This window comes from Ixodes scapularis, unplaced genomic scaffold, assembly GCF_016920785.2.
Source record: "Ixodes scapularis isolate PalLabHiFi unplaced genomic scaffold, ASM1692078v2 PGA_scaffold10__122_contigs__length_95168666, whole genome shotgun sequence".
Classification (NCBI taxonomy): domain Eukaryota; kingdom Metazoa; phylum Arthropoda; class Arachnida; order Ixodida; family Ixodidae; genus Ixodes; species Ixodes scapularis.
Window position 1 is genome coordinate 66,639,546 of NW_024609836.1, and position 27,306 is coordinate 66,666,851.

The window sequence follows — 27,306 nt, forward strand, 5'->3', positions numbered from 1 at the left end:
TTTTATATTTTCGTCACCGACGGATGTTTATCGGTGTTTTTCGGTTAAAACCGGAAAATGCACACCCTAGATATACCCCTATTTGGCAGAACCAGATATGGATATATAAAAAAAATTGGGAAGATCTGGCTAGATAAGGCTTATATAAACTGATGTGCTTGATATGGCCAGATCTGCCCAATTTTTGTATATATCCATATTTATTTTTTTTATATATAAGTCCAGATCTGCCATTTTCGTAAGGGTCGAGGCATTATAGATTTTCAAAATTCCTGTGGAATTTCACTCTCAGCATTTCTTGAGTTGATTCGCCTGTATCGTCAGTCCACCCTAGTCAAACACGAGGGCAAAGTGTTCCTTTAAAAATAAGTGTGTGCATAGGGTCGTGCCTATAGCGCCCATCCTAAGCGAAGTCTTCATGTTTCACGTTGAAACAAAGGTTCAATCCAACCTTGAGCAGAAATTTCCTGAAGCCAGGGTTTATCGCTACGTAGATGATTATCTCATCCTTCATTACACTAATTCAGATACCGCAGCGATTGAAAGCGTTTTCCAGAAGAACTCCTTCGGGCTCACGTTCACAAAAGAGACCCCTTCATCTGAGGGATTACATTTCCTTGATTTGAGATTGGTCCCCACCAGTGTCGGGATCTGCTGGTCCAATCAGCAGAGGTCTGCGAAGCCTGTCTTGCCGTTCAGCAGCTCGCACTCAAAAACGTAAAAACTGGTATTGTCCGAAACCTTATTGCTGCTGCCAAAACCAAGTCGTGTCATCACCTTTCCGCAACTAGTCTGTCTAGTCAAATAGGCCGCCTTCTCGAGGCAGGTTACTCAAACGACTTGATCGAGCTTACCATCAAAAGACTTGTCAGAGGGCTTCAATCCAAAAAGCCGCCTCCAAAGTGCCGCTTCGTGTGCATCCCCTACATTCATAACATTTCGCATCGATTGAAATCAATAGCGCAGAGCTTCAACACCAACGTGGTTTCCTCGTGTAAGTTTAAAATGGCATCTATTTGCAAAAAAGTCAACAGCCCCGGACCGGCGCCCCCTTGCCAAAAGAACCACAAAACCTTTTACGCTCCTTGTCGCAAAGAGTGTGCTTACTCAATTCCCATGTCCTGTGGTGCCCGATACATCGGCCAAACGGGGTGCTGCTTAAACGACCGCCTGATAGAGCACGCGAACGAGGTTAAAAAAGCGGTCTCCAACGGTTCAGAGGTTACTCACCACCCGATCCCCAAACACGCATCGGAATGTACAGTCGGGTGCCAAAGTCTCCAAGACACGCGAGCTGCGACTGAAACGCATTGCTCTGCCACCTGCCGGTGGGTCGCCTGGTTCGAGGTATGGTCGGGAGATTCTAGAAGCCTTCGCCATGTGTCGATCCAATGACAACATCGGTTCTCCTTCCATTGCCCTTTCGGGGAAAGAGATAAGATTTCTTAGTTCGGAGCTTTCTCCCCCCACGTTCCCGACAGCGACGACGTACCCTTGACGCCATAGTGCTCCCCCTTTCCACCCCTTTTTTCACCCCCCCCCCCCTTTTCCTGTATATCAGCAAACTCTTGGGGTTATTAAATGTTGTTGCCAGTTGGAAGTTTGTGTGTGTCCGTCCCCCCTGCGCGGTTTCTTCCTCAAGTTTAATTATCCCTACCAACCCGCTCGTTCTGTCCTTACATCTTTTTTCGATTTCGTGTTTTCGAGCACGTCGCGCGCGTTGTTTAATAAACGTTGCTGAGTTGATTGAGCTTCAGCGAAAGCGAAAGCTGCCTCTGATTCCGTCTCCCAGCCTAAACGCGCAGACCAGTTCAGTTGCATTGATGTATTTTACCACCCCTAATATTATCATACGAGCAAACGAGGCCGTTAGAAACTGCGAAGTTCCGGAGCCAGTGGCGCACCCACGGGGGGGGGGGGGGGGGGGGGGGGAGTTTGAGGGTCATAAACCCCCCCCCCCCCCCCCCCCCCAGAGCTCCGCGAGACTTTTTTTTGCGTATTTTGACGATTTTTTTAAATGTAATCTCCACAACAAGGACCTTTAAAGGTAAAATTAATCGCCCCCTCTCCCCCCTCTTCCCAGCCCGCCGTTGCACTGGTGATGTACACGGCACGAGCGAGTCCTTTCCGTAATATACAATCTTATATTGACAGATGACGCACTAGAGCCAAAAGTATCTATGTGGTGAAACGTGCTCATCTGATGCACCAACCGATGTGTCACAACATTGCATCCCTCAATACACTGTCCTAGCAAGATGCAAAAACCGCCAATGATCGTATTCACACTAACAGTGTCGTGGTGTGTACAGTTTCCCACAGTGGCGCACCCACGGGGGGAGGCGGGGGGGGGGGGGGGGAGGTGGAGCCAAGAAAGCAGGCACCTTGACAAATGTCTGCTTTCTTGGCTCACAGAGAAGCTTGAATTATGCGTAGCTCACCAGTAACATAATCGTATGTACACGACATTTGTCACGCCCGGTCAAAATTTAAAAAAAAGCCTGTATTGATTGCAACCTGTGGATTGTCCGCACGCGTGAAATTTAAGCTTTCAAACACATATAGTCTGTGGCGTATAGTACAAAGAAATACGATACTTTTCTTCAGCACGCAGCTACAACCTGCATTTTCATAAATTGTTCCCAAAGATAATTTTACGCTCGAATCATTAACGTCGTGTATAGCTTGAGCGCCAGACTGGAAATTCACCACCTCTGTTAAAGGTAGCTATACCGTCTTGTTATTTCGCGAGCCCTCATTGAGGATCCGCTCTTGAAAACAACTCTTATACCATGACGTAGCAAATCAATCTCTTTCCCTCAACATGAGACTACAAACATAGCCCCGCAGTTGCAGTTTAAATGTTCAGTTTTCCTGGTAACGCACGCGTCCAACTAAGAGCGAGAAAGATAAACAAACGACAGCCACAAGTCTCAAAACAGAGTCTTTCGCGATTTGATAGGCTTTTTAGAATAAAGGAGGCTATGCTAAACACGAGCATCATGCACGCGAGGGTATCTTTGGCAGGCTTGCAATCACTCGTGCTTACTTCAAGAGCACCGAACGGCTAAACGCCTGCCAGAGGTACTATCGCGAGCATGCTGCATGAGTATGAGGCTTGTCGCTGTCGTTGGTTTCTGTTTGTTGCTCTAGTGGGACTTGGGCATAACTATAAAACCGTCATCTGTATAGCCTCAACGCAAAATATAGCCCAAACATTTATCGCGCATGCGCATTCTAAATTGGTGGAAATGCACCACAAGATACATCCACAGCACAGTTCGTTGCGTTTTCTGTATAAAAAAAAAATAAATGTATAAATAAATAATTTGTAAGATCTGCCATTCAGGAAAAAATTTATTGTGATTAAAAATAAAAAAAAAATGAATGATACCGAAGTAAAATAGCTCATGGCGTCTGAGTTCTTCGCCACAAACCATAACTAATCTAATCAATATTAGAACAATGCGTAAAACCGTCTTCATAAATGGCTTCTAACAAAAGGAACTGATGAAACTTAGGAGCACTTTCGGCTTCTACGTTGTTAAGAAACCTTCGAGCGCTATTATCAAGCGCATAAATTGCTGCGCGCGGCCTGTCGAATTCGTCGAATCCGCGCAAGCATAAAAACGTTTTTCGCGAGATTCTTTTCAAATGTTCAGGTAATAAACCATATACTATGTCGAACACGCCTTTCGACGACTAACTCAGCCACAGCATATTTAGCAGCTTTAATCGAGGCTCTTTGTTGTATATATTTTTTTATTTGCCAAATTATTCAGGCATCCTATTGAAAGCAAAAAGATATGCACCCATAAGAGCAGTCGCCATAATTACCATTCGAAATGCTTATACAAAGAAACATATAAAAACTAGGTAGTTTTATCAACGGAATAAATAACTTTAAGGGGTTCAAGAGAATCCCTTATATTTTACACTTGTTAACCACATGAAAAGCACAAAATATTTCTGGGGTGCTCGCCATGGCTACTTAGTTAAGATCGTTAAGATGTTACTACTTAATGAATTATTAAACTAGGGGAAGAAAACCATGCAATTTCTGTGCAATTCGACAGGAGACGTATGGTAGACAACCATGCCGAGATTTCAAATACAACTGTACGTTGTACATAAAAAGATTGGCGTATAATTGGTCGTAGGGCTGCTTCGTACGGCAGTGTGGGACATACGTTGTATATGTGGTGTTCATTTGTCTTTCTTTTAATAGCAACCGCAGGCCGGACAAATTAACACCCGGCTAATTTTAATTGCCCCGTCCCGTTCTCTGCGCTTTTTTTTTTCGCCACCCTCAATCCCACAGGCTAAATAGTGTCACTGAAAGCTTTAAAAAACAATTTTAGGTACTTCTTGAATGGACCTTAAGTTATTTCACTAAATACCATATACATTGTGTAAACATTTAACGATCCTCAGACGGTCCTCTTTTTTAGCATATTGTTTTTGGCTATTTACTTGCAAAAGAAGGAACTGTTGCAACAATTATAAGTAAGGTGGAGATGGTCTGGTGTTTTCTAAAAAGAAGTCATGTTGTTTACCCACAGTGTGCGAAGGAACGATTGTGATAGCTGTAGCACGGTCACGCACTGCGGGCGGAATTGTGCCGTCACGTACCTGAGGACGGCGTGGTTAATTCTCATAGCCGTCGTGGTTGGCGTCGTGAAGGCCACTGACGGCCGCCACCAGTGCTCCGTGATCGGTGAAGTAAGTGTGTAAGCGCGGTGAAAGTTTCTGAAATCATCCGACATTACGCGTAGCAACTGGATGGGGCCAAAGTGGGATTTCGCATAACGCGAGTAAGGTCTGAAAACAAGTTTTTTTTTTTCAAGCAGACGACACGGAAGACTCCCCTTTTGTCGCGTCATTAGTGGCGGGATGCCGGGGCGGCCGAAAAGAAAGTCCGACTTGCCTGGCCTCGCTCCAAGAGCAGAAAGGTTTTTCCGTAGCGGTGACGACAGGAGACGAGGTCGAAATCACTGCAGTGTCTCCCGTGAAGTAATGGCTTTTAAAAAAGAAATGGTGTGTGTATATGCGCGAGTGTGTGCGTGTGTGTGTTTTCTTTAAATCTCAGTGCATTTTGGGGGTATGTTTTGGACGGACGCTAAACAGGGGGTTATCTGTGAGAAAATCTCATTAAAGTTGAATCAAAAAGAGAGAGTTTTGATCAAATTCAGTCCTGGCTGGTGCAAGAAAAAACTCAAAATTTGTGTTTTGCCGGCTTAATTTGTTTTTCTTTCCTTCTTTTTTTACTTTGCCCACCGTTAGATGTTTATCGGTGTATTTTTGTTTTAAACCGATTTTGAATTTTTGACTTTGGAGGAATATTATGGGGTGTCCCTGAAAAACGCTTACAGGGTTTTTTATTACAGCGAGGTTGCCTTAATATTTTAGCAATACATTAGAAACATGTTATTCATGTGGCTGTCAGTGACATTTTAATGCTATATGAATAACAGGAGTGCCACGAGGTTTTCCTTTAATGTCGTGTTTTTTCGGGTTATTTCTTGTGTGACAACCTGGTTAATCAAATGAACAGCTGGACAGGAACATTATTAAAGTTTCAGAACATTTGGAGGCAAACAGCTAGGGGCATACTGTTCCTGCGCAGGGCTCTTGCTAACTAACAGTTTTCTGTTCCTGTTACTATTTGGGTGCATGCCATAAGGCGGGGTGTAGAAACATGCAGAATATTTGTTAGCAACATTTTACATGCTCGCCTGCCACTTGATATTGACTGTGTTATGACACTCTCTGAAAAATACATATGAAAGTGTTTGTCCTAAAATAAAGTTACACTGCTACCTGTCACTTGTGTGTGTGATATCACAAAACTAAAAGACCCTTTACAAAAAGGCCAAACATTGGTTTGGTTTCTGTTTTAGTTTATTTCAGGTGCACCTGAAACACAGTATTGACGTCTAAAGCAGTTGAACGAACATTCACCCGAGAGACAGCAAGAGGAACTCAAAGTTGGTTGGGCTGGCAGCCCGCGGTTTTTGGGAACCAAAAAAACTGCACATCAGGAGCATGGCACGGACGCCTTGTCTTTTTTTTTTCCAGGATGGGGACAAGGGCGACCCGAACATGACATACAGTAGAGCGGAGGAATGGCAGGTTGGTTGACTTGCATTTAACCCTACCGTTGATAAGTATAGACTTCGATACTATAAGGCTAGCTGGTTTGTATGTAGTCATCGCAACGCATTACCTATGTTGTTGCAGTAAACTTAAAAACATCGTTCATACCTGTATATTGAAGTAGGTTAAAACTTCTTGCAATTTTAAATACTAAAAATCACAGAAGTGACTTATGTCTCTATAATGTGCTCGCAATGACTGGCTGAATTCAACCATACAAAACCGGAAGTTTTTGCTTGTTTTTTCGAAGTAAACAAATATTAATCGTTTTGTTTTCTCGGGTGAAAACATGGCATGAGATTCATGCACCTTTGCAAGCTGGCACACTACCATAGCCTGGGGCCAACTTGGAAGCCGTATCACACCGAGAAGATGGTCCTGGCATTTCAGCATAACTCGGCGATATTCACACTTTGTTACGTAGAAAGTAACGACTCTGTTCCTTTTCCATTTTACCTGGGAGTATGGCGGGGATAGAACTGACTTCTCTTATGCTGTTCGAATGGTTCATAGGATAATATACAGACTATGCACACTAAAGTCCTGCATATTGCAAAGTTTACAAATCACCTACAATTGAGAACAATAGGTTCCACAGATATTTGGGCGTTTTAAATATTCGCACATTTATAGTATTTACAGCCAAGTATAAAAGTTTGAAGTTTTTTATGCTGAGGGCCGTCAGTAATGAGAAAGACTTTTGTGATCTAAATGTGCTTCTGACCCATAGTCGCGAGGCAAACATTTGTGAAGGATCAATTGATAAATAATATCACGAGAGATGACAATGATTTTACTAAGTGACAGGTCAAAAACAATAGATGGCTAAGGGAGCAGTGCAATTTAGAGAGGTGGCTCGGTGAAACATGTGTTGGATTCACAAAACAGCATCTTTCTTCTGGTACAGTCTCCAAAACCGTACGTGAACCCATTCTGTCTATTACCCTAATAGTTTGCATTTAAGGAAGTTTTAGTCGACATAACATTTGGAGTTGATAAATCTTGGAAGCTTGGTGTGTGGCTCCATTCCAGACAAAATTCAAGAAGCACAATGGTGCATATTTGGTTTGCATACTGGTTTACCTCGTCATGTTTTTGCCTTCGATGTCGTCCTGGCAGATGACTGCTGACAGCTGCATTGCTCACACATTGGCTTATCTTATCAAGGAATACATGGCTGGCACTGACGTTACGTTGCCGTCATTGCTGTGTACCATGCACTGTGCCCGTTCCCTTTGCAGCATTTTGGCACCATCGGATCTGTTCTTCTCGACAAGGCTTGCCAAGAACAAATTCGATGGTGCCAAATATGTGTTGCATAAGGTACGAATGCACAAAAATGGTACAGTGCAATATGACGTCGCATGCAAGGCCTGCAAAACAGCGGATATTTAACAATTTAGTATTTTCCGAACCTTTTAATGTTGCCGTCAACTTCAGCTGGCGTCATCGACTACAACACAAAAGCAATTAGTTGGAACACATTGCCTCCACGCAAAGCAAAACGGCGTGGGCATTTAGCAGCACGGTTTCGGCTTGATTTTGAGCTGGAGATGTGTCGTGCATTTCTCTATACCTAAAATATTGTTTTCTATTGTCTTTTTATCCTAGGAGGTAGAAACAACCCTCAGTTTTTGTGGCATGTATGCGGGCCCCAGTTTTAAGAAGACTGACACGCTCTTGTACGTTGGGAGGAGATGGCTGTTTCGGGTCATCGACTTAGGGGAAGAAACTACAACCTATCACGCAGTTGATTGACGTTTGACCTCAAGGTACACAAGAATGCCATTTAATGTTTGCAACATATTGGAATACCTTTGTTTAGGTGTTAGTATTTTAAGACCCAAGTTCATCGCAAAACGTTTTATTGCAACATGCAAGGCATCATTCACAGCCAAAAACCTGTATAAGGAAGCAAACATTAAATGAGTTCCAACTTTATCCTCCGTTTCTGTGTTTTTATGCATCAGTATGCACGCATGGAGCAACCACTTCGAGCATGTTTCTTTTTCAAATTCTCAACAGCAGAAATATATTATTATTGCAGGCACCGGATGCGTTACAATCGATACAGAAAAGCGTGGCTCTTTCGCAGATTTTCACTTGATTGTGTCCGACTGCGTTACGACTGGTTGTTACTGCTTATGATGAGAATAACACATTGACGCTGTCTATTGAGAAGTCTTGGTACACTTCCGATCTGCATATGTGTACTAATTTCTACATGGGAATGAAGTAAATCTGAAAATGTTAATTAACAGATCTTTGTAGATTTAATCTTGCAAATACTCCAAAAAGCCCAGTCTGGTTATACGCGGGTCGGAGGTGTTCTAAGGCTTTTTGACTGATGACACCAGTGCGTCTATCATATGCAGTCACAAACGGTCCTAACGCAGTCGTTCACGGTCAAACGTTAATCTGTGAACAAGTACACCCTTACACCCGTTCACTCTTTTGTAGAGTGCTAGGGCGTAATGCTGGCTTGAACAACCATTGCATAGGTGTTCTTGTGTCCAAAACACCCTTTTCTAGGGGTGTTAGGGTGTGAGTTAGAGACACTGCAAAACACTTTAAGGGTTTAAATTAATTTACAGCGTAGATAGGCAGCCCCTAAAAACTGACACTGTGTTTCATTTTCGTATGCTTAGAGTTCTAAGCAAGAAAGTCTGGTGGTAGTCTATATTCTTTTGGTGATGACGTCAGGGCGCCAGCAATGCCGGCGGCTGCCGATTGCTGTCTCCGTAACTGCCACGAGCAAAAGGAAAAAGAAAAAAAAAAACGGTTGGTTTTTTACTTTTTTTTTTTTACATTTTACGATGGGAGAAAGGAGAAATAAAGGCTTTTGTCTTCCGACCGCTGCTTCCCGTTCTCTCTTTCCAAATACCTTTGCTTGATACGGCCTCCTTTCACATGTGTTCAGACTTTAGGGGAGAGAAAAGGGAACACGGGTGAAAGTTTCCGATCTTCCGTGCGGCGGTTAAGAAAGCGGTCAGGGTGATTTCTGTTGATTTTGCGAGTCTAAATGTAATCGTGTAAGCTCTCGTGGTTAGCAGGAATATCGACATAGACTACGACGTCATTAGCGGGAGGCCTGAAGCGGTGAGTTCATGCTGAAGTGGAAGACGGGCAAGTTGGAGTTCTAAAAACGATTAAAGAAATCCTTGACAAAGACTAAGTTATCAAGGCCTTTATTGCATGCAGCACTTGCAAGAAGGTGTTTCAGTATTCCAGCCATAAGAGAGTCACATCTAACCTGTTAGAGCGAAAATGTCAAAAGTCTTATACAACCTTTCGGGGATACATTGAAGAACCGAAGCATCCTTCATCCGTGACAAGCGCGATGAAGGAGCGTGTCTTGAAGAGCGCCGTGGATATTATTGTGAGGGATGTGAGACCGTTTGACGGGATTGCTTGACGAGGTTTGGAGACGCTGGCACAGTTCTTCTTTCATATTGGAGCTGAATGTGGTAAGGTTCGAAAGGGCATTACATGCTGCCGCACCCGACCACGGTGTCTCGTCCGCGATACTGCATGTATCGCTGACGAAACAAGAAAACTTGTGAAAGCGGAAATTCGTTCCATCCTTGATTTGCAAGGCGCAACGGCAATCCTTGATTTGTGGAAGGATGATTAGCGAAACAGCTGCTACCTTTGTATAAAACTGCACTACAAGAAGCACTGCAAGTAGGTGTAGCGCGTGCTTTGTACTACAGAACTCGACAAAGAGAACAAGACGATAGGAGAAAACCTCCGATCTTCACTACTCCGCTGCCGAGGTTTGACCTTCAAGAAAGACTGTCTTAGAAACTTTGTGTTTGTTACAGACAGAGGCACGAATGTAATCGCGGCACTGAGATCACAGGTGCGCCTAAATTGTGCCACATTCCAAACACTGTTCTTGAAACAACAATTCTTTCTGACCAATGAGATTACACCATTGCTCTTTTAGATTTTCCCCGCGCTTGTCGATCCTTGGTTACATTCTTCAAGCGAACTGGGCTGCAGTGCCGTTAAGATTCCTCGCTCAAAAAAGGCGTCGAAACTAGGTGGAACAGCAAGTTTATCATGCTCTCATCTATTTTTCAGCAGTGGGACAAAATTTTTTGCTGTACTGACAGAGAAATTCAAAACGAGCACCGTCCACGAAATTGAGTAAGGTACTTTGCAGTGTCTCGTAAACTTTTTTCAGCCCTTCAAGATAGCGAGTGATGCCCTGGAGTCATGATCTAAACAAACCCTCTACTTTGTGGACTGGTGGCGAAGGAAACTTCTGAAGCGCCTAGAGAGAAAACAACGATTCTGAGCTTCTGCAGGCGCTCAAAGGTACGTGCTCCCGGCTCCTTCAAGAAAAACTCGAACAGCACAGCTTGCACAAAGTAGCTGTTTCTCCTTCCCAAACTAAAAAGCTTGCGTCTGCTCGACGACTTAGAAAAGCGTTCCGTACACAATGACGTCAGGAAGACGATCGTAGGTGCTAAAGAGGGTCGAGTGACGAAGAAAGACCAAGTCGAAGATGTCGAGGTTATCTTGGCTTAAGTGCTGCTTAAGAGAAGAAGACATCCGAACGACCGGGCTCTTAATCTGATTTAGAGGACACCGACGACGATGTGCCAGACACCGCAAGTGACGAAGTCGACCAATACATCTCCTTCAAGTGGATACAGGAGACTTCATTCGATCTGCTGAAGTGGAGGAACTTGCGCTAACACGAGTTTCCTTACCGCACTCTCGCGGCGCAGTTCGTGCATGTCATTTCAGCAACAAGTGCACCAGCGGAGAGGAACTGGTCATTGGCGGGTCTTTTAATTTAATTTTAGAAAGATTTTGAGCGCGTGAGAAGCAATGTAGTGCGCTAAAGTTACCACTCGTGGACCAGGTACAAGGCTGCGGCTAGATAAGAGACGGAAAAATCGCGCGGGCGCCTTACCGCAACCGCTAGCCTTGTACCCGCTCCACGAGGGTTAACTTTAGTGCACTACGCACGCTTCTCACGCGCTAAAAGTTTTTCTGAAAATGACTGACTTAGGGGTTTTCGATAACGCTCGGCTAGTTTCTAATTGAAACCATATGTCTATTTGCACAAATAAAAAAGTTAATTGACACATTTTAACTAATCAGCCAACTGACCGTTATGATTAGCCCCATATACTATGTCCCCCTGGCCGTATACCTCACCTGAACAAACCGGATAAGTGTAGCTTTCACAGATATTTTAAACAAATCTGTTAATCTTAAAAAAAAAAAAAAACCTGTATACACATATATATATATATATAAATTATTTTCTTCCGCAAATTCTGGGCACAGTGTTGCGGACTTTTAGGATGATCACGTAACTGCGTTCATTTTCCAGCGACGCACAGAGTATCGGGAAGGCTAATCAGTTTTAAATTGTAATAAAAACACAATGACACATGTAATAATAATATAACATCCACCTCGTACTGTGACCCGAAAATATCTTTGTGCAAAGATACGTGAACAACTTAAAAAGTGCTATTTGTCTCTGTTTTTTTCATTCACACTGGATTTTATTACGTTCGGATTGGGATACGAAGTATACGGGTGCGGATTCGATGCGGATAATCAAACTTTTATTCGCGCCAATCTCTAAAAGTGGCGACCCGAACGCTCTAAGCAAGCATGTTCATTTTATCGCGAGAGGCTGAAACTTAATATGACGACTGTCTTTTAGATGCGGAAGCGGTTTAGTTATGCGGAGGTTTTCGAGAATTATCAATAAACAGAGGACGGGCTCCACTTGGCAGGCACGCTGTGAAGGACGAAAAACACGCTGCATTTTTACGGGCAAGCTCACACCGTTTTCTCCCACCAGGTGGACATGGACGACCCATGTGCGCAGAAACCAGATTCGCACGAAGACCGTGCGCATGCGCACCACACTGACAGCAGCGCCTCCACTGAGGCGTAAAGTCAGAGTCGAGCGTTCGTAGCATATCTCCTGAAAAAAAAAAAAGACACGACTCAAAGTTTGATTCTTCATTTAATGTTTTTTTTTTCCCCATTACTTCGTTATCTTGATTGCAAGGGACGCAGAAGTACGCGTGAATCGGTGTTATCAAGTTCGGTGAACGCAGATTCTCTCGCATTCAGCCTTGGAAGGGTGATGGTTCTTCGTATGACAAGTCTGGCCAAAGTCAAATACGCATCGTTTTCCGTCAAAGCGCCAGAAATGGCTTCGAGGTGCAAGGCAAAGCACCGCTGGCGCCAAAAGATGGCAGCGGGGGTCCCCTTTTTCTGAAACATAAATGTGTCCAAAGCGTCGGTTCAGTCGGTATACTTGCGCAGGGGAGGCGGTCACGTCACAACGCCCGGCTCCGATTGGCGCTGCGATTGGATGGACGGTACGTATAGACCTCGAGCAGCTATAGCATCGAGGTCTACCCACTATCTTTTTAATCGGAGCCAATCGGTCCTCGGCGGTCTGACGTCACCAAAACCCGTTGCAAAAAAAAAAAAAAATCAGAAGAATTTGCGCTTTGCGTAAACTCTGCTACACTCTACGAGTCCGACCGTAGTCGGCCGTACACAATCCCATAAAACCAATCAAGCAGCAACGAAAATGCACCGTCATGGCGATCGCGATTTTTGTGCGTTTTGTACATGAGTGGCTAAACTCCTCACTCACATGGACACCGGGATTCGACGCTTCGTTCTTTGCGTGATTGATTTAACCGGCGATGACAAGAGTGTCAAGACTACGAGCGCCATGACGGTGAAATTTCTAGAACCGATTGATTGGCTTCATCGGGTTGTAAAGAACTTTGCATCGCTTTTCACCCGGGTGACAAATGCGGAGTCACTAAGCTGAAGACGCACACGCAGGGTCTGGTAAACCGCAATGCTGAGCACCAACGCACACTCAGAAGGCTTTCCACAGCCCGGCAGACAAAGATGGCAGCGCCCAGAAGGTAACTTATCAAAGGTCTATACAGTAGGCTGCAATTGAACTTGGCCAGAAACGGAGTATCTAGAGTTGCAGCAACAACAGAGAGTTTTAGAATGAGGGAGCCCATCGCTTTGGGAACCCCGAGCAACTTGGGACGTCGGACTGCACATGCGCAGAAGTTCTACGAATACATGGGGGCGACAGCTCAGGCTGTTCGGGAGACCTAAACTCTCGTTGTTGCTGTTCTTGTTGTTGTTCTTGTTGTTGTTGTTGTTGTTTCCAACTCTCAAATAATCAGCTTTGTTGGCGCAAAGCTATAAACACGCGAAGCGGGAAAAAACATAGCAAAAAACACGCGGGACAAGGAAACAAAACACACACACACTGCTCTAATTCACGACTTCATAAGCTTTTTTGTTTTTTTTCTATCGAGACAGAACGGCATCAAAGAAAAAAAACTGAAGTCTTGAGTCAGATCTGTGCTTGTGTCTTTTCTGTTCTTTTCCTGCGTACTTCTCCTATAGTTTTCTCCTGTTACCAACAGGCACCGACTAGCGCATCTTCAAACCATATTACACTCGAAGCTGTGTCTTCCGTGCGCCATAAAAGATAGCCAACCTATTTATGTTCTTTCGAGTTTCATGCAAAAAAATATATATTTTCAATGTGGGATCTAAAAACGAAAGCGCAATTAGTATTTAAAATTCTAAAGCAAATGGTACCACAGAAAAAGCACTCACCGAATACGTCTGAGATAGTTGTGCCACAAACCATAACGACTGCAACCAGAAGGAGAGCGAAGCGAAAGAACGTCTTCATGGTTTGCTTCTCACGAGAAGAACTACGGTTTGAGAAAAAACATTCACGATTTATAGATAATCAATTAACATCCGACGGCTATCAGGAAGTACTAAAATTGCTGCACACGGAGTCATGAATTCCTAGAATCCGCGCGGTATAGACGCGATTTCCACGAGGTATGTTTTACTACCCCACGCAGTATTTCGAAATTTGTCGTTTTTACTGCCTCCCGATTATAACTATGATAAAACTATCAAAAGTTTCCGAGCCGCGCAGTCGAATTCGTTATCGTCGTGACCCTCTCAAAAGTAAGACCCGTATGTAACCACTAAAAAATCTCATAGAATTCAATTGCCGCAATATTGCTTTTACGCGTTAAGGTAATAAATTATATACCTTGAGCTGGTTTCTTGCATTATTACATTCCGTTTTACATTAGCCGCAGCCAACCCTAAGACCCGATGGAGACATTCAAGCTAGAGCACTGCACGGGCCGGACTTTCTAGGCCCGGCCCGACCCGGCCCGGTAGAGGCACGGCCCGGGCCCGGCCCGAGCCCGATAGAATATTTAATTTCTTGGCCCGGTCCGACCCGGCCCGGAAGAGACACTGCCCGGGCCCGGCCCGGGCCCGGCAGAATATTTCCACAGAAGCCTGAACCCGGCCAGAGCCCGAAAAAAAAAATTTAACATAAGTCTGCGCCCGGCCCGAGCCCGACAGATTATATACATGAGCACGAAAAAGTTTGTAGGCTTTAATCTAAAAGCTGTCTAAGCATAAAGCCAGGATATTTGACTTAGATTCAGACCGAGTTATACCCCTGCCAGACGGGCACCTAAAAGGACCTTTACGCCAAAGGACCTTTAGTGTAAATGTCATTTAGGCAGTGCCACACGGCTACTCAAATGACATTTAGCGTAAAGGTCCTTTTCGGGAACCTGAGTTCCCACAACTCCTTTACGGCTGCTAAAGGCCTACTCTCGTCAGCAGCGGTCTACACTAGAGACGCGGATTGAAAATAAAGATCGTACTGATTTCTAAAATAAATATTTTTGTAATTTTATTATTAAAAAAGAGCGTGTTTGACGTATAATCTGTACAGACCTCGCTCTACTAATAGTTTTTTGTACCCATGGCCCCAGCTATCTAGTAGGCGTAATCGTCCCGCTGCTCGCCTGCTCGCATCGTTCGCTTCGGCACTTCGGTTTTCCCCCTTTCGATTTTTCTTACAACCATAGTTATCTAGCTTTTATTTCTCTACTTTATATTTTATCATCCTTTAATAGTGTATTACTAACTGTACTGTATATATTTAATCTTTGTTTTGTATATATATTTCTATATCTCTCGCGTCGTGCGATATGTCGAACGACGGAGGAGCGTCGACGAGTAGGAAGGGGTCGCCGCGCGTCCATTGGAGCGTCGACGCGACCTGGGCGCTGATTCGGCTTTGGGAGGATCGGCTGGAGGACCTCCGTCGCGCCAAGAGGAACGGTGCCGTTTACGCCGAGATCGCGGAAGCGTTGGGGGCCCTCTTTCGAACGACGAGGGACCAAGTCCACAACAAGATCGAGAATCTGTGCAGCACTTATCGGTAAGGAAAACTTCACACGTTTGGTGTAACCTGCTAATCCTACGAACACACACACGCCAAACAGTGCCGATAGGGACGACCGTTCAATTTGCGCGGCGCGCAAAGACAGGGCTCGCCTACCTGCAGTGTTTGTCTCGCGTGCCGTGTTCGGCCACCGCTCCTTTGCGTAGCTCGTACGCGTTTTGAGTAGCCGTCTTCGCCTGCAGCAATGTTCAAAGCTTCACAGCTGACTTGCCATGTTTCATGATCTCCGAGGCTCAAACCACATAAGACATCGGTACTGAAGAGCTAAACTCACCTAGGAGTAAAATCCGTTTAAATCTAGAGGGCGAGTCAAAGGGATCGATGACTTTTTGAAGGGACGGCATAAATCGGTTTCTAAACGTATCAAGCTACAATTTTGCATAAAGGTGGCGGTGAACGTGCATCAAGGGTGCAAAAAAATTCACTGAAGAAACTTGAGTAAACAGTAAGAAATTAAAAACATTAAATTCCTTCCCACGGCGACCCAAAGGTGTCTGATTGGCGCAACAGTCGGACTCGACAGATATCAGCAGTGCTCTCAGCGTCGACAGCAGTGAAGACACCGAGTACCGCATTTTTCAGAGTCGGGTTTAGTGATGACAACTCTTGTTGTGGCTTGTTTTGGTTTTACCCCTCCTTGTTGAGGCGCTTCACACAGCCCAGAGGTTGCCGTCAAAACTCCACCCAGAAGCAGTGGGATCCGTATGCCCTTAAAGCGCATGCTTCGACCCCCTTTGTAGTCTTAGTCCGACACGTTCAGAAACAGATTTTTGAATTTCCTTCAAACAGCCATCAATCCCTTCGACTTCAACTATTTTATATGTATTTGTATGTTGTAAGCAATAACAGACAATGCCACAGAAGGTCTAACCTGACATTGCGATACGATTAGAAAGTAAAACATGCTGATTTTTATGTGCTGGCACTATATACATGGTTATCACTGACATCATACCACTTGCTGTTGTGGCAGCTGGTATATGTGTCCCTTCTGCAGCGTATGTTCCACCCCACTGAGGTTGTTTTTTTGAGCAATAATAAGTAGAACTGGCCACCTGCACAATGCCATGACGTCACATGCAAGCCACGTAAAACAGGTAGCATCATGTGTGCGCCAATCTTCAATCTGAAGGTGGTTTGCAAAGCGATTTCTGTTTATTAGGTGTTGTGAGTGTTGCATGTACATTTACGGAACTACATGAATGTGACACTTACAGCTGCCTTAATTTTTAGGAAACATGCACGGGAAGGCACCACCACGGGATCCGGGAAGCAGACCTGGGCCTACTACTTCGCCATCCACAGGTTCATGGGGTCGCTGCCGCTCAACAACAGCAGCCTGGTCGTAGAGAGCTGCCTGGACCGTGCAACGCCTGCAGTAGTGCAGGTCGGCTGGTGATATCAATCTTTCATAACAAGGTTTCTGTATTATACACCAACTCGTGTTTACAAACAGATCGGCAAGCTCTTATACGAAAAACAAGTCGTCTGCTTCCGACCTACCTGTCAGAGATCCAGCGATTCTGCATGAACTGGGACTCGTCCTTCATCAAATAGAAGAGGAAATACCTCAAAGGCTACACTAGCGCTTCCGAAGAATGGCTACTGTCCTTTATGTGCCCTCGTTGGAGGTTCCTAGACGGGCCATCGGCAATGCAATGGTGACGATACCGAAAGTGGAGCAGGCGACCGCAGGTCTCTCACTTGTCGGGTAAGTTAGTCCTCGTGTTGTTACTTTGGGGAGCTAAGGCTGCTGTATAGAGCAGCTCTATACTTCGTTTCACGATAACTTGGCGAACTGTGGAGGCTGCAGCTTCCGCGACCCAATAAGAGTGTCTGAGGAAGGCACGTGACAACACTCCATAATCGAGGCCACGGAGCTAAGCCTCGTTACCACCACAACAACAGCATTGTCCGTGACAAAAAGTTGTTCTAGGCTTCTTTTACTGTTAGTAGTGTTGCAGTGAGACCCTTCTGTCCGCCACACTACATGACACGGAAGATGAAGACATGTTACTTTTTTTTCAATGATACTTAATAAGGATCAACCCTTTCCCAGGAACAATATGGCTTTTGAATGATATGTGAACGATTGCAGCCGTGTAATCCACCACTTCCGCTCAAACATCGCACTGTGCCGTGGCATTAGCACCCACCACAGATTCGCTAGTAAATTGAACGTATGGTTGTCTCATAAACAGTTTCCAAAGAGCTCACTACTCTAGCGGATGGCAATGTTGCGCCGGTGAATGTTCATCTGAAGTTGGTTGGTTTCACAGCAGACGACTTTTGATCAGCAGATGACAGCCAGTTCCTCCAGGTCTTGATTTTGGAGCAGTGACACAAACGCTCCCGTGACATAGAGTCACATGCCTCGCTCCAACGCTGTTTTTGGGTCGCAGGAGCCGTAGCCTCCACAGTTTGCCAAGTTATCGTGAAACAGAATATAGGCAAAACCAGTGGTGTAATTGGTAGACTTCTGACCAAAGGTGGTGGCCAGGTAGTTCTTCAGCGAGCAGTTGGTGGATGGGTGTCAGTTCATTGAATATAGTTAAGGAAGGAGTTGAAGAAGCCAAAGATGACAGCAGATTCCTCATGCCCGTGCGTCCGAAAGTGATGGTACATCTGTTCAATGATGCAACATGCCTCACACCGATGCACTTGTGGAATCACGAGGGTGTAGCTTCCAAAGTTTGCCAAGTTGTTGTGAGATGGATTATAATACCTGAATTGCGGTTTAATATGAATATCTGATTGTATGGAAATTTTCTCAGTTGCTTGCAGGCTTGCAGGATGGAGGTGCAGAGGATGGCGAGATGTTCGAGGAGCCACCTATGGACGTGGGAGACGACTCACATGATGTCGGAGCCGCTGGAGTCGGCTTCGAGGCTTCAGATTTGAGCGGGCACAGAGGAGAAAGCTTGGCCGCAAGCTCAAGGAGGGCGAGCACCGCGAGCACCAGCTGCGCTGCAAGCACCTCTGCAAGCAACGGCGTGTCCGTGCCAGCGAGGGCGCCTCCAAAAAAAAGGGCTCAGCACCCTAATACTGCCCTCATTAGGGCAGCAATTGAGGAGCAGAAGCTCCTCCGTTTGAGCTTTGAAGCCGCTCGAGCAAAGGAATTCGAGCTCCGGGAGCGGGAGCTCGTTCAGAAAGAACTTGTGTTGCAAGCGCAAGAACGTGCTTTGAAGCAACAAGAACGTGCTGCGAAGGCGCAGGAAGACCTGACTGCGGCGATGATCGCTTTTCTAAATAAAGCACCAAAGTAAGCGGATGGAGCACATTTGTGTTGTACTTTGGAGTAATTATTCATCTAGCTATGGTATTTGATATGTCTTTATTGTTAACATGCACAATTCTAAGTGTTCTACTACGCATTAATATTCATACTACCCCCCCCACCCCCCCACCCACACACAAAAGAAAAATGTTATGGAAAGTGACACTCCTGTGTCTCGCTGTTATAGTGACTGACAGGGCAAAAAGGGTAGCCACCTCGGTGGCTCCGAGGCGAGGGTGGTGGCCTACGGATCCCATGTGGCGGGTTCGAATCCCGGCCGAGGTGCCCGCAATCTGACGGAGGCTTATTGCAGAGGAGGCGCCGTGTAACCAAGCTTTCAGTATAGTCAAAAGATCCCCAGGTGGTCCAAATTAATCCTCAATCCTCCGCTGTGGCGTGCCAGATGCCCATCGTTGGTTTGGCATGTAAAGCCCCCAAATTTGACTTGGAGCGAGAAGCGTGAATCTTTCCGAAACTCCAGCATCTCCAGTTAATATTGGGGAGGAGATCAGACCCTGACACCCCAAGTGACTAACTTTAGAACTACACAGATGGGGACGAGAAATAACAATTAGCCAGCGCTTGGCTGACGAAACCGAACGCTGCGTCAGCGTTTGGCTGGGACAAGGCCTTCGCATGACCTTTGGTTAGTAGATCCCTGACCCGCCCCAAGCGGCAAACAGCCCGAAGCTTGACGAGAGTATGGGTCACGTCGCAACTACGTCTCGTTCGCTGGCGGCCACAGCTGTGTGTGCGCGACTGCAGAGTGCGATAGAGAGCTTCCACAGTAATTTGCAATGTGAATACAACTACAAGATTGCCTGTATTAGCAGCCTACTAATGTAATTTCTCGCGACACCATTGGTTGCCGGTCTTAGCAGCTTGTTAATGTGAGCTCGTTCTGAGCATGACCACTGAAGCAGGCAATGGAGCAGACGATGGTGCTCATCCGGGCTACCTAAAGGGTGCTGAGAGGATCTACTATTGATTATGTTTAGAGGAGCAAACACGCAGGCCTTGATCTCCTCACCAATAGTACCTAGCAAGTTCCACATCTACTACTGATAGGCCAGACAGGAATGCAGAGTGGACACAAGTACTATGTTAGTGACTCAAAAGAAAGTTTCAACTCTCTTTTGAGAAGCCTTCGGCCTGGAACTTGTGCCCAAACCGTGTCTCGTGCTACCCTGCCAGATGGGGCATCAAAGTTGAAACGTGCACACCTCTACCGTCTTGATTCAGACATAAAAAAAAAAGATAAAAACTGAAAAATGGTTGAAATGTTCAAATAAATACTGCGGTTTAACTTCATTTGAGACAACGGGAGGAGGCATCGAAAGAAGTCAGCTCTAAAGCCAAATTTTTTTGGCCCTGAGAAGGGCCTTTGCTGGGGCTCAAAAGGGCCTTTTCTTCTGTGGTGGTGAAGGGGTCTTTGCTCTGCTGGTCCTCAAAAGGGCCTTCGTTCCGGTGGAACTCGAAAGGGCCTTTGCTTCGCTCTTCACTCTAGTGCTGGTGAAGGTAGGCAGCAATGGAGTCCCGGACACTCGAACCATTGCCTGCCACGGCATCCGTGTTGCAGACTGGCTGCTCGTAGAGGCGGGCCTCCGTGCCAACTTCGGTGAGCCACTGGGACTCCACGCCGTCGTTGAAGTGCTCGCAGATGTTATTCAACGTGCAGCAAGCCCGTATAACGAAGCGGGCGTTGTCCACGTCGCACTCCAGCCGCTTCATGATGAAGCGGAACCGTGCCTTGATCCTGCCGAAGGCGTTCTCCACGACCCTACGTGCAGACGACAGTTGCCGGTTGAACTTCTCCTGCGGAGACTGTCCCGCGACATTCTTGCGTGCGTATGGCTTCAGCATGTTGCACGTCAGAGGAAAGGCTTGGTCGCAGAGAACCAGAGGCGGCACGGCAGTCCCGTTGATGGTGACCATTGGTGTTGTAAACGTTGGCCCTTCCAGAATTTTGGCCAGTGCCGACCTCCGAAAGACATGCGCGTCGTGGCACCGCCCTGGCGTCCCCACGTTGACGTACCGGAACCGGTACCGGTGGTCTACAAGGGCCAGGAGAATGATGCTGTATCTGGAGAAAAAAATACAATGCATGCGTCAGTTTTTCACACATAATACGTGAGGCTTCGGGTTTTCCTAAAGCTGTAGATTCAAAAAGAAAATTTTTACACATTATCAGAGCTAGCACGGCACATTATTTAAAATGACAAGCTAACAATCACCTGCTAGCATCTCGTGTTTCGGTAATGTTTCGTCATTTCCACCTCATTAAACGCGGAATACATTTTAGCGCTGAAAACATAAGGACACAAAGACGAGAATCGGACGCCACAGTGCGATTCTCGTCTTTGTGTCCTTGTGCTTTGAGCGCTAAAATGTATTCCAAGTTCCAAAACGAAATAGCCCAACAATCTACTCTACTGAGATCCATTAAACGCAGCTATTTTTGTTTTGTTTTGTTTTAATTAGTGTACTTACCAGCCCTTGTAGTTGTAGTAGTCGCTGGCGTTGACCTTAGGTGGCGACACGGGGAAGTGGCAGCCGTCCAGCGCGGCTATGCCCTGCGGAAATTCCAGGGCAGCCTGGAACTCGCGGACGTGGTCGGGGAGTTCGGCGGCGGTCATCACCTTGAGCCAGTCGCGCTCCAGCTCGGAAACGACGATGTGGCAGAACTCTTTGTAATTATCGTTGACCGTTGACCGCCCCAGGCCGAACAAGTGGGCGACGGTCCTGTCTTCCGCGCTGGAACACAGCTTGTAGAGCGCAGCTCCAACTCGTTTCTCGACCGATATAGTGGGGCGCATAGGGGTGACCTGGCGCTCCATGTGGGGCCGACAAACGTCCACGATGTACCGAAAGGTCGCCGGCATCACCCGGAAAGCCTGCTTGAAGTGGCTCTCCGGCAGGTTCGGTAGCGTCTCCTCAAACCATCGTTCACCCCGAAAGTACGCTTGGACGCTCCGCGGCATGGTCGTTTCTCCTGCTGTCGCTGCAGCGATGACCAGGCTGTTTGCAAGAAGCCTTTCCTCGAGGAAATCAGCTTCTCGTCGGGCAGACTGAACGTCGGAGCTGATCGACGTCAAAGCCTCCGTGATCGACGACAAAGAACTATTCAGCGATGCTAAACCACTTTCATGGTGGTTGCGCAGGCACACCAGGAACGCGACACGAGACGCAGGGTCCATCGTAGCCGGATCAACATCGGGAGGAAGATCCATCGAAGGAACAAACTGGGGCAACTGCGTTGAAACTCGAGCGCGAGCACGACGCCGAACTGAACAGGGCAAAAGCGTAAAGAACGGGAAGGAGTGCGCGCACTGAGCAACAGGACCAAGCAAGGGAACCTGGCAACGCCCCTCCGAGCGAGCGGGCGACGCTCAGGGTTGCCGCTAATTGCCAAAAAACCACTGTGCATGGGCATAAAGCAGACATTGTTGTAATCACTCGACTAAACTCGTCATTTTGTTTTTTCTAATATTTTGTTTGCTTTAGAAAAACTTTAAAAAATTATTTATATCGCGGAAATATTATCTTTCAGGCGTGAACGTGCTTTATGCGTTTGAACGAGCTGCGGGAGTTCAATCGCTGTAAACATCCTCCAAATGACATTTACTTGTGCTGTCTGTCACGGCAGAACGTAAAGGTCATTTGAAAATCCTGAAGGCCTTTGGCGTAAAGGTCCTTTTAGGTGCCCGTCTGGCAGGGGTATTATTGACATTGTTGTTTTTATTTTTTGACACGATAAATATTTTGACTTTGATGATGTATTTTTGAGAATATGGGCGAAATATGTACTTCATAAGTGATTTAGAGAAAAAAAAAGTGGGCAATATTTTATTTGGTGCATTTCTTGAAGAGATATTGGACTTTTTATTGTTTAATTCCTTTCATAGACAACTTTCTTCTCTACATGTTTTTGTGAAGAAACACTGAGAATCCCACTAGTGCATCCTCAAAAGGCTGTATTAGGATAAAATCATCTATGGCAGTTAGCTTATCTTTGGTGGCATCGTAAGGCCTCCTGCACAAAGTGCAAAGTCAAGCTGACGTTTTTCTTCTCTTTTTTTTTTTTTTTTAGTGTGAAAGGCAGAGGAAAAGACATTCATGTTGTACCCTGAGATTGGAATGCCCTCGTCTTCTTGACCGCACTTTGCTACTATGCTGGTGGAATCCATACGTTTCCTTTTATCCACGTGAATACTTTCCAAGTGCAAGACGTCTTTCTTTTTGGAACGGCGCCACGTTATTTTGCATTTCGCTTGTTTATAAAACGTCTTCTTTTTTTTCTCTCTCTCTTTTGAACGGCGCCATAGTTATTTTGCATTTCGCTTGAACCTAAAAGATCAATCAGAACACTTTTTGTTATCAAACATTTAGAAATTGCGGCGAACGACTGCCCAGCCAGGGCCCGGGCCGGCCCGGGCCGCCACGGCCCGAAAAATATTTTGTTCAAGCCCGAGCCCGGCCCGGGTCTGAGAAAAAGGCGTGCTACCCGACCCGAGCCCGGCCCGCCGCCCGGGCCGGGCTCGGGCTTTCGGGCTGGCCCGGGCCCGTGCAGTGCTCTAATTCAAGCATTGTCATACGACGCTCGTCGCCTTTTGTGGTTTTGAGTGTTTGCTACTCTGCGTTGTTAAGTGTTTTTTTTTTTTTCTTTTTGTGCATGATTTCTTGAGTTATTGGTGGCGAATATACAAAACTGATGAACGACCTCACGATGAACTTCTCAAGCAGCTTCATTTTATTCGCGGTATCAAGTTCACTGTGGGATTAATCGCAGTGTAACGCAGTCACATCACGTGAATCGGTTTTATTCTAGGCTTACTTATGTAGACTAGTCACGCAAAGAAAAAAGGAGGAAAAAAGGTAGCAACGATGCGTTTACCTCACTTCTATTGACTCCCTCCAAGAGGACTTTAGAAGAAGGGAGGAACCGAGATTGGTTTTTCCCTTCTCATTTCCTCACCTCATGTCGCGCGCGTTGTTTACTGAAGGTTGCTGAGTTGATTGAGCTTCAGCGAAAGCGGAAGCTGCATCTAATTCCTTCCCCTAGTCCAAAATTGCAGAAAATTGTAGTCGCATTGATGTATTTTACCCCTGATTTCATCATACGATCAAACGAAGCCTTTAGAAACTGCGAAGTTCCGGAGCAGTGCCACCAGCGCTGGCAGCGCTATACGTACACTGGGCTGAGATGGCCGCTTCCGGATTGCGGATCGTCGTGTCATTGACGGCGTTATCAAAAACCTCGGAAACTGCGTCCAAGACGGGCAGGTCTTGGATGCAGTTTCCGATGCCGGCGTTGGCAATCGGCATTGGAAAACAGTTCTGTTTTACAATGCCTAGTGCCAACCGGCAATCATTGTGTTTCTGTATTTTGGCGGTCAGCAACAGCAGCAGAGTCGCGATGGCAGTGTTTTGCGTGGTGAACGGAAGACGGGAGTTCCGCACACGTCGAACATTTGAAGAAATTGAAGAAAAGTTCGGCAAATGTGCGGAAAAAAATTCGGCAAACGTGCGCGCACGCGCGAGAACGCGACGCCGTCAAGGATTGCAAATGGCCGCCGTGCGGTCGTGCGGTTACCATCGTACGTTCTAGTACTACCAGCGGTTACGACGAAGTGCGTAGAACGCGACATGGTACCTGTGTTTATGAGGCTTTGAGGGGGTCCTCATCAATATGTTCTGCCTCAAGAACAAAAAATGGACCAGTAATTGACTCAGCTCGCTACACAAGTCACGAATGACGCGGCACATTCTGGATAAGGTGATTTTTATTTGATTTTTCCAGTGATTCAACGAGGTAGTTGCAACATTGACTGACAAGTATTTAAAGCCCTCCTCGTAAATCTAGCAATCTTCTTTTCGGCTTATAAGAAGTTTGTGCCAAAGCAAAATAATATTGCTTTTAATGAGTGTCATTACGCGGTTTTTATTTATCCGCAAAAATCTAAACAAAAAACAATCATGCTCGACATTCCACATCCGACGTTCCCAATTCTTCCCATTTTTTTAAACGACCGTATGCGTCCTAACATCATAAAACGTCATTTTAAAAGTAAAAAACGAGAGCATAGTTGTAACCCGAGACTGGGGATACGGACAAGGGACAAAACACAGAACGACAGGGACGAAGTCTCAAACGCAGCTGATACGAATTCGGAAATAGCTAAACATTTGAATGAATGTGCCGACTGCACTCCAGCCTGGGGAGACGTAAAGATTGTAGAAAAAGAAAACAACGACATGAAAAGATTAGTGAGAGAGACCATTAGAATAAAGACGTCTCCCGAATGCATCAGTCACACGTCCATCCACTTAAGTTCGGAAGCCGAAAACTTTTTGCGGCTGACTGGTTTGAGAGAACCGGGATGACCTCGGGGTTTCACGGTGTGTGTGGGGGGACAAGGGTTCTGTCGGCGTCTTTGCGACTGTGTTTGGGAGAGCCGGAGTGACCTCGGGATGTCGCGGTGTGGGCTGTTGACACGGGATCTGTCGGCAACTTGGAGTTGGCGCCATCAAAATTGTTTTTGACTGGAATGTACGGGGGCTTGGGAAAAGGAAGAGGGAAGGGGTGGAGTTTTGGGAAAAGGAAGGGAAAGAGAGGGGGACGAGGGTGGCGAGTGACATATATGTTTGTCCTGTGAAATAAAGTTTGTAGCTGCGTTTGAGACTTCGTCCCTGTCGTTCTGTGTTTTGTCCCTTGTCCGTATCCCCAGTCTCGGGTTACAACTATGCTCAATTTACACCAGCTAGCCTGCACCCTCACCATTGCTAAAAAACGAGACTTCGCGAATATCGGACGCACACGTTTATGCAAATCTGGAGTCAAGTAACTCGAACCGAAAAACATGCGTATACTTACGATAATATTGTTATATCTTCTGGTGAAGGCTCAGCAGCCGTTGCATTCATTTTCGCGCACGAAACGGCGACTCGCAAAGAAAGTAGGAACACAGTGTTACCGCCTTTATTTTAACAATGTACAGATTTGCAGGCTTGCGCTGGGGGATGAAGCCTCAAAACCGAAACCCGCGAATCGTGGTTCCACTCACTACTACCCAACCGCGTTGTCTTACCATTTCTGCAAAAAGTCCCAGTATAATTGGCAGCAAGCATGCAAAAATAACAGCAACACAAATATCATGTAGAATATCACCTTATTTAGTGATAACTGTAATAAAAAAAAAAAACTTGTTCTAGTCCGGAGAAACGGATTATCAACTTTTAATTCTGAAAACGACTGGAAGAAAACTTATTCGTCACCACACAATGCATAGAAATAGCAATAAACTCCTTTATGCTTAGCCTATTTGGACATCAAGGGAGCGTGCGTTAATGTGAGCCGGAAAAACTCTAGGTTCTGCTGAGGGAGTACCATTTAAATGCAAATTTGGTTAAGTTTGTTCAGCAGGTGTACAGAGATAATAAGGCGATTATAACCTGGGAAACAAAAACTACACAAACTTCAGCAATAAAAAGAGGCCTCTGGCAGGGCTGTCCACCGTCACCTCTACTCTTCATGATATATCTCAGTGAAATGAAAATACAAATTAGAGCAGAGCAATTTAGGTTTGGAAGTGAGTTATATACAGGGAGTGAGAAATATATTACAGGTTATACCAGGGGACTGATATACGCGGACGAAATCGTATTTATGGCAGATAACCCGGATACATTACAGGAACGAGCTGGACTATGTGGGCAGGAAGGGGACACCTTCGGGATGAGAATTACTAGTGACAAGTCTGAAGTAGCTGTGGTTAACGACAAAAAATGGAAACCCTTGAATATACAAGACATTGTAATAGACCAAGTAAAAAAATGCAAAGATCTGGACGTCTGGCTCAACGAGGAAAGGAATTATTTAGAGAAACATGAAGAAAATACAATTAGAAATGGGAAAATAAATTAATCTTTTATAAAGCTCAAGGCACTATGAAACTATAATAGATATGTAGTGGTCAGAGGTATCTTGAAAGGGGTGATGGTACCAGGACTGTCTTTTGGCAAGGAGGTACTGTGCATAAATTAAGAGGTTCAATCAGGATTCGAAATTCAAAGAAACGTGGGCAGATTGGCATTTGCAGCACATATAAAAGACACCAAATGAGTGAGTGCAGGGGGACTTGGGTTGGTCGTCTTTTGAGAGCAGGGAGGCACTTAGTAAGTTGAAATTGGATCAAAGGTTGACCAAAATGGATAATACGCGGTGGGCACGGAAGGTATTCAAGTATTTATACATGAAAAGTTTGAGCACGAGATGGACAAACCGAACTTGAAAGCTTACAATTAAATACCTACACATTAGTGGTGCGACTGAGCAGACTACTTCAGTTGAAAAACGAGCGAGAAAACAGAACGAAAAATGTTGGATGTAAGAATGAAGGAAAACCTAGCTCTAACAATGGACAGGTGAACAAAAAGTGAAAGCCGTTTACAACTCCCTGTAACACCGAATTAGAGCGCAGCTCTTGAGGAGGAGGACGGTAGGGTACTGGGGGGGGGGGGGGGGTGGAGTGACCTGGGGGGTCAC

General features: G+C 45.7%; 3 protein-coding genes and 1 long non-coding RNA gene across 4 annotated transcripts; 2 read left to right on the plus strand and 2 right to left on the minus strand.

The window, feature by feature from the left end:
* The first annotated feature begins 5,922 nt into the window (after positions 1-5,922).
* On the plus strand, positions 5,923-8,097 carry LOC120844944. The gene is made up of 2 exons (XR_005716508.1): positions 5,923-6,132; positions 7,768-8,097. It is a non-coding gene; the product is annotated as an uncharacterized LOC120844944 (long non-coding RNA).
* Positions 8,098-13,781: 5,684 nt separating this feature from the next.
* Positions 13,782-18,750, plus strand: LOC120844941. Its single transcript, XM_040216963.3, has 4 exons — positions 13,782-13,912; positions 15,239-15,460; positions 16,718-16,871; positions 18,259-18,750. The coding sequence occupies exons 1-4, from the start codon at positions 13,782-13,784 to the stop codon at positions 18,748-18,750; spliced, it is 999 nt and encodes a 332-aa protein (XP_040072897.3).
* A 1,313-nt stretch (positions 18,751-20,063) lies between these two features.
* LOC121047783 lies at positions 20,064-20,968 on the minus strand. The gene is made up of 2 exons (XM_040503330.2): positions 20,943-20,968; positions 20,064-20,844 (listed from the first exon to the last, which is right to left on the minus strand). Exons 1-2 carry the CDS (start codon positions 20,966-20,968, stop codon positions 20,265-20,267), a joined length of 606 nt encoding a protein of 201 aa, XP_040359264.1. The 3' UTR covers positions 20,064-20,264.
* A 279-nt stretch (positions 20,969-21,247) lies between these two features.
* LOC120844940 lies at positions 21,248-22,074 on the minus strand. The gene has a single exon (XM_040216962.3). It carries the CDS (start codon positions 21,989-21,991, stop codon positions 21,248-21,250), a length of 744 nt encoding a protein of 247 aa, XP_040072896.1. The 5' UTR covers positions 21,992-22,074.
* Positions 22,075-27,306: the final 5,232 nt, after the last annotated feature.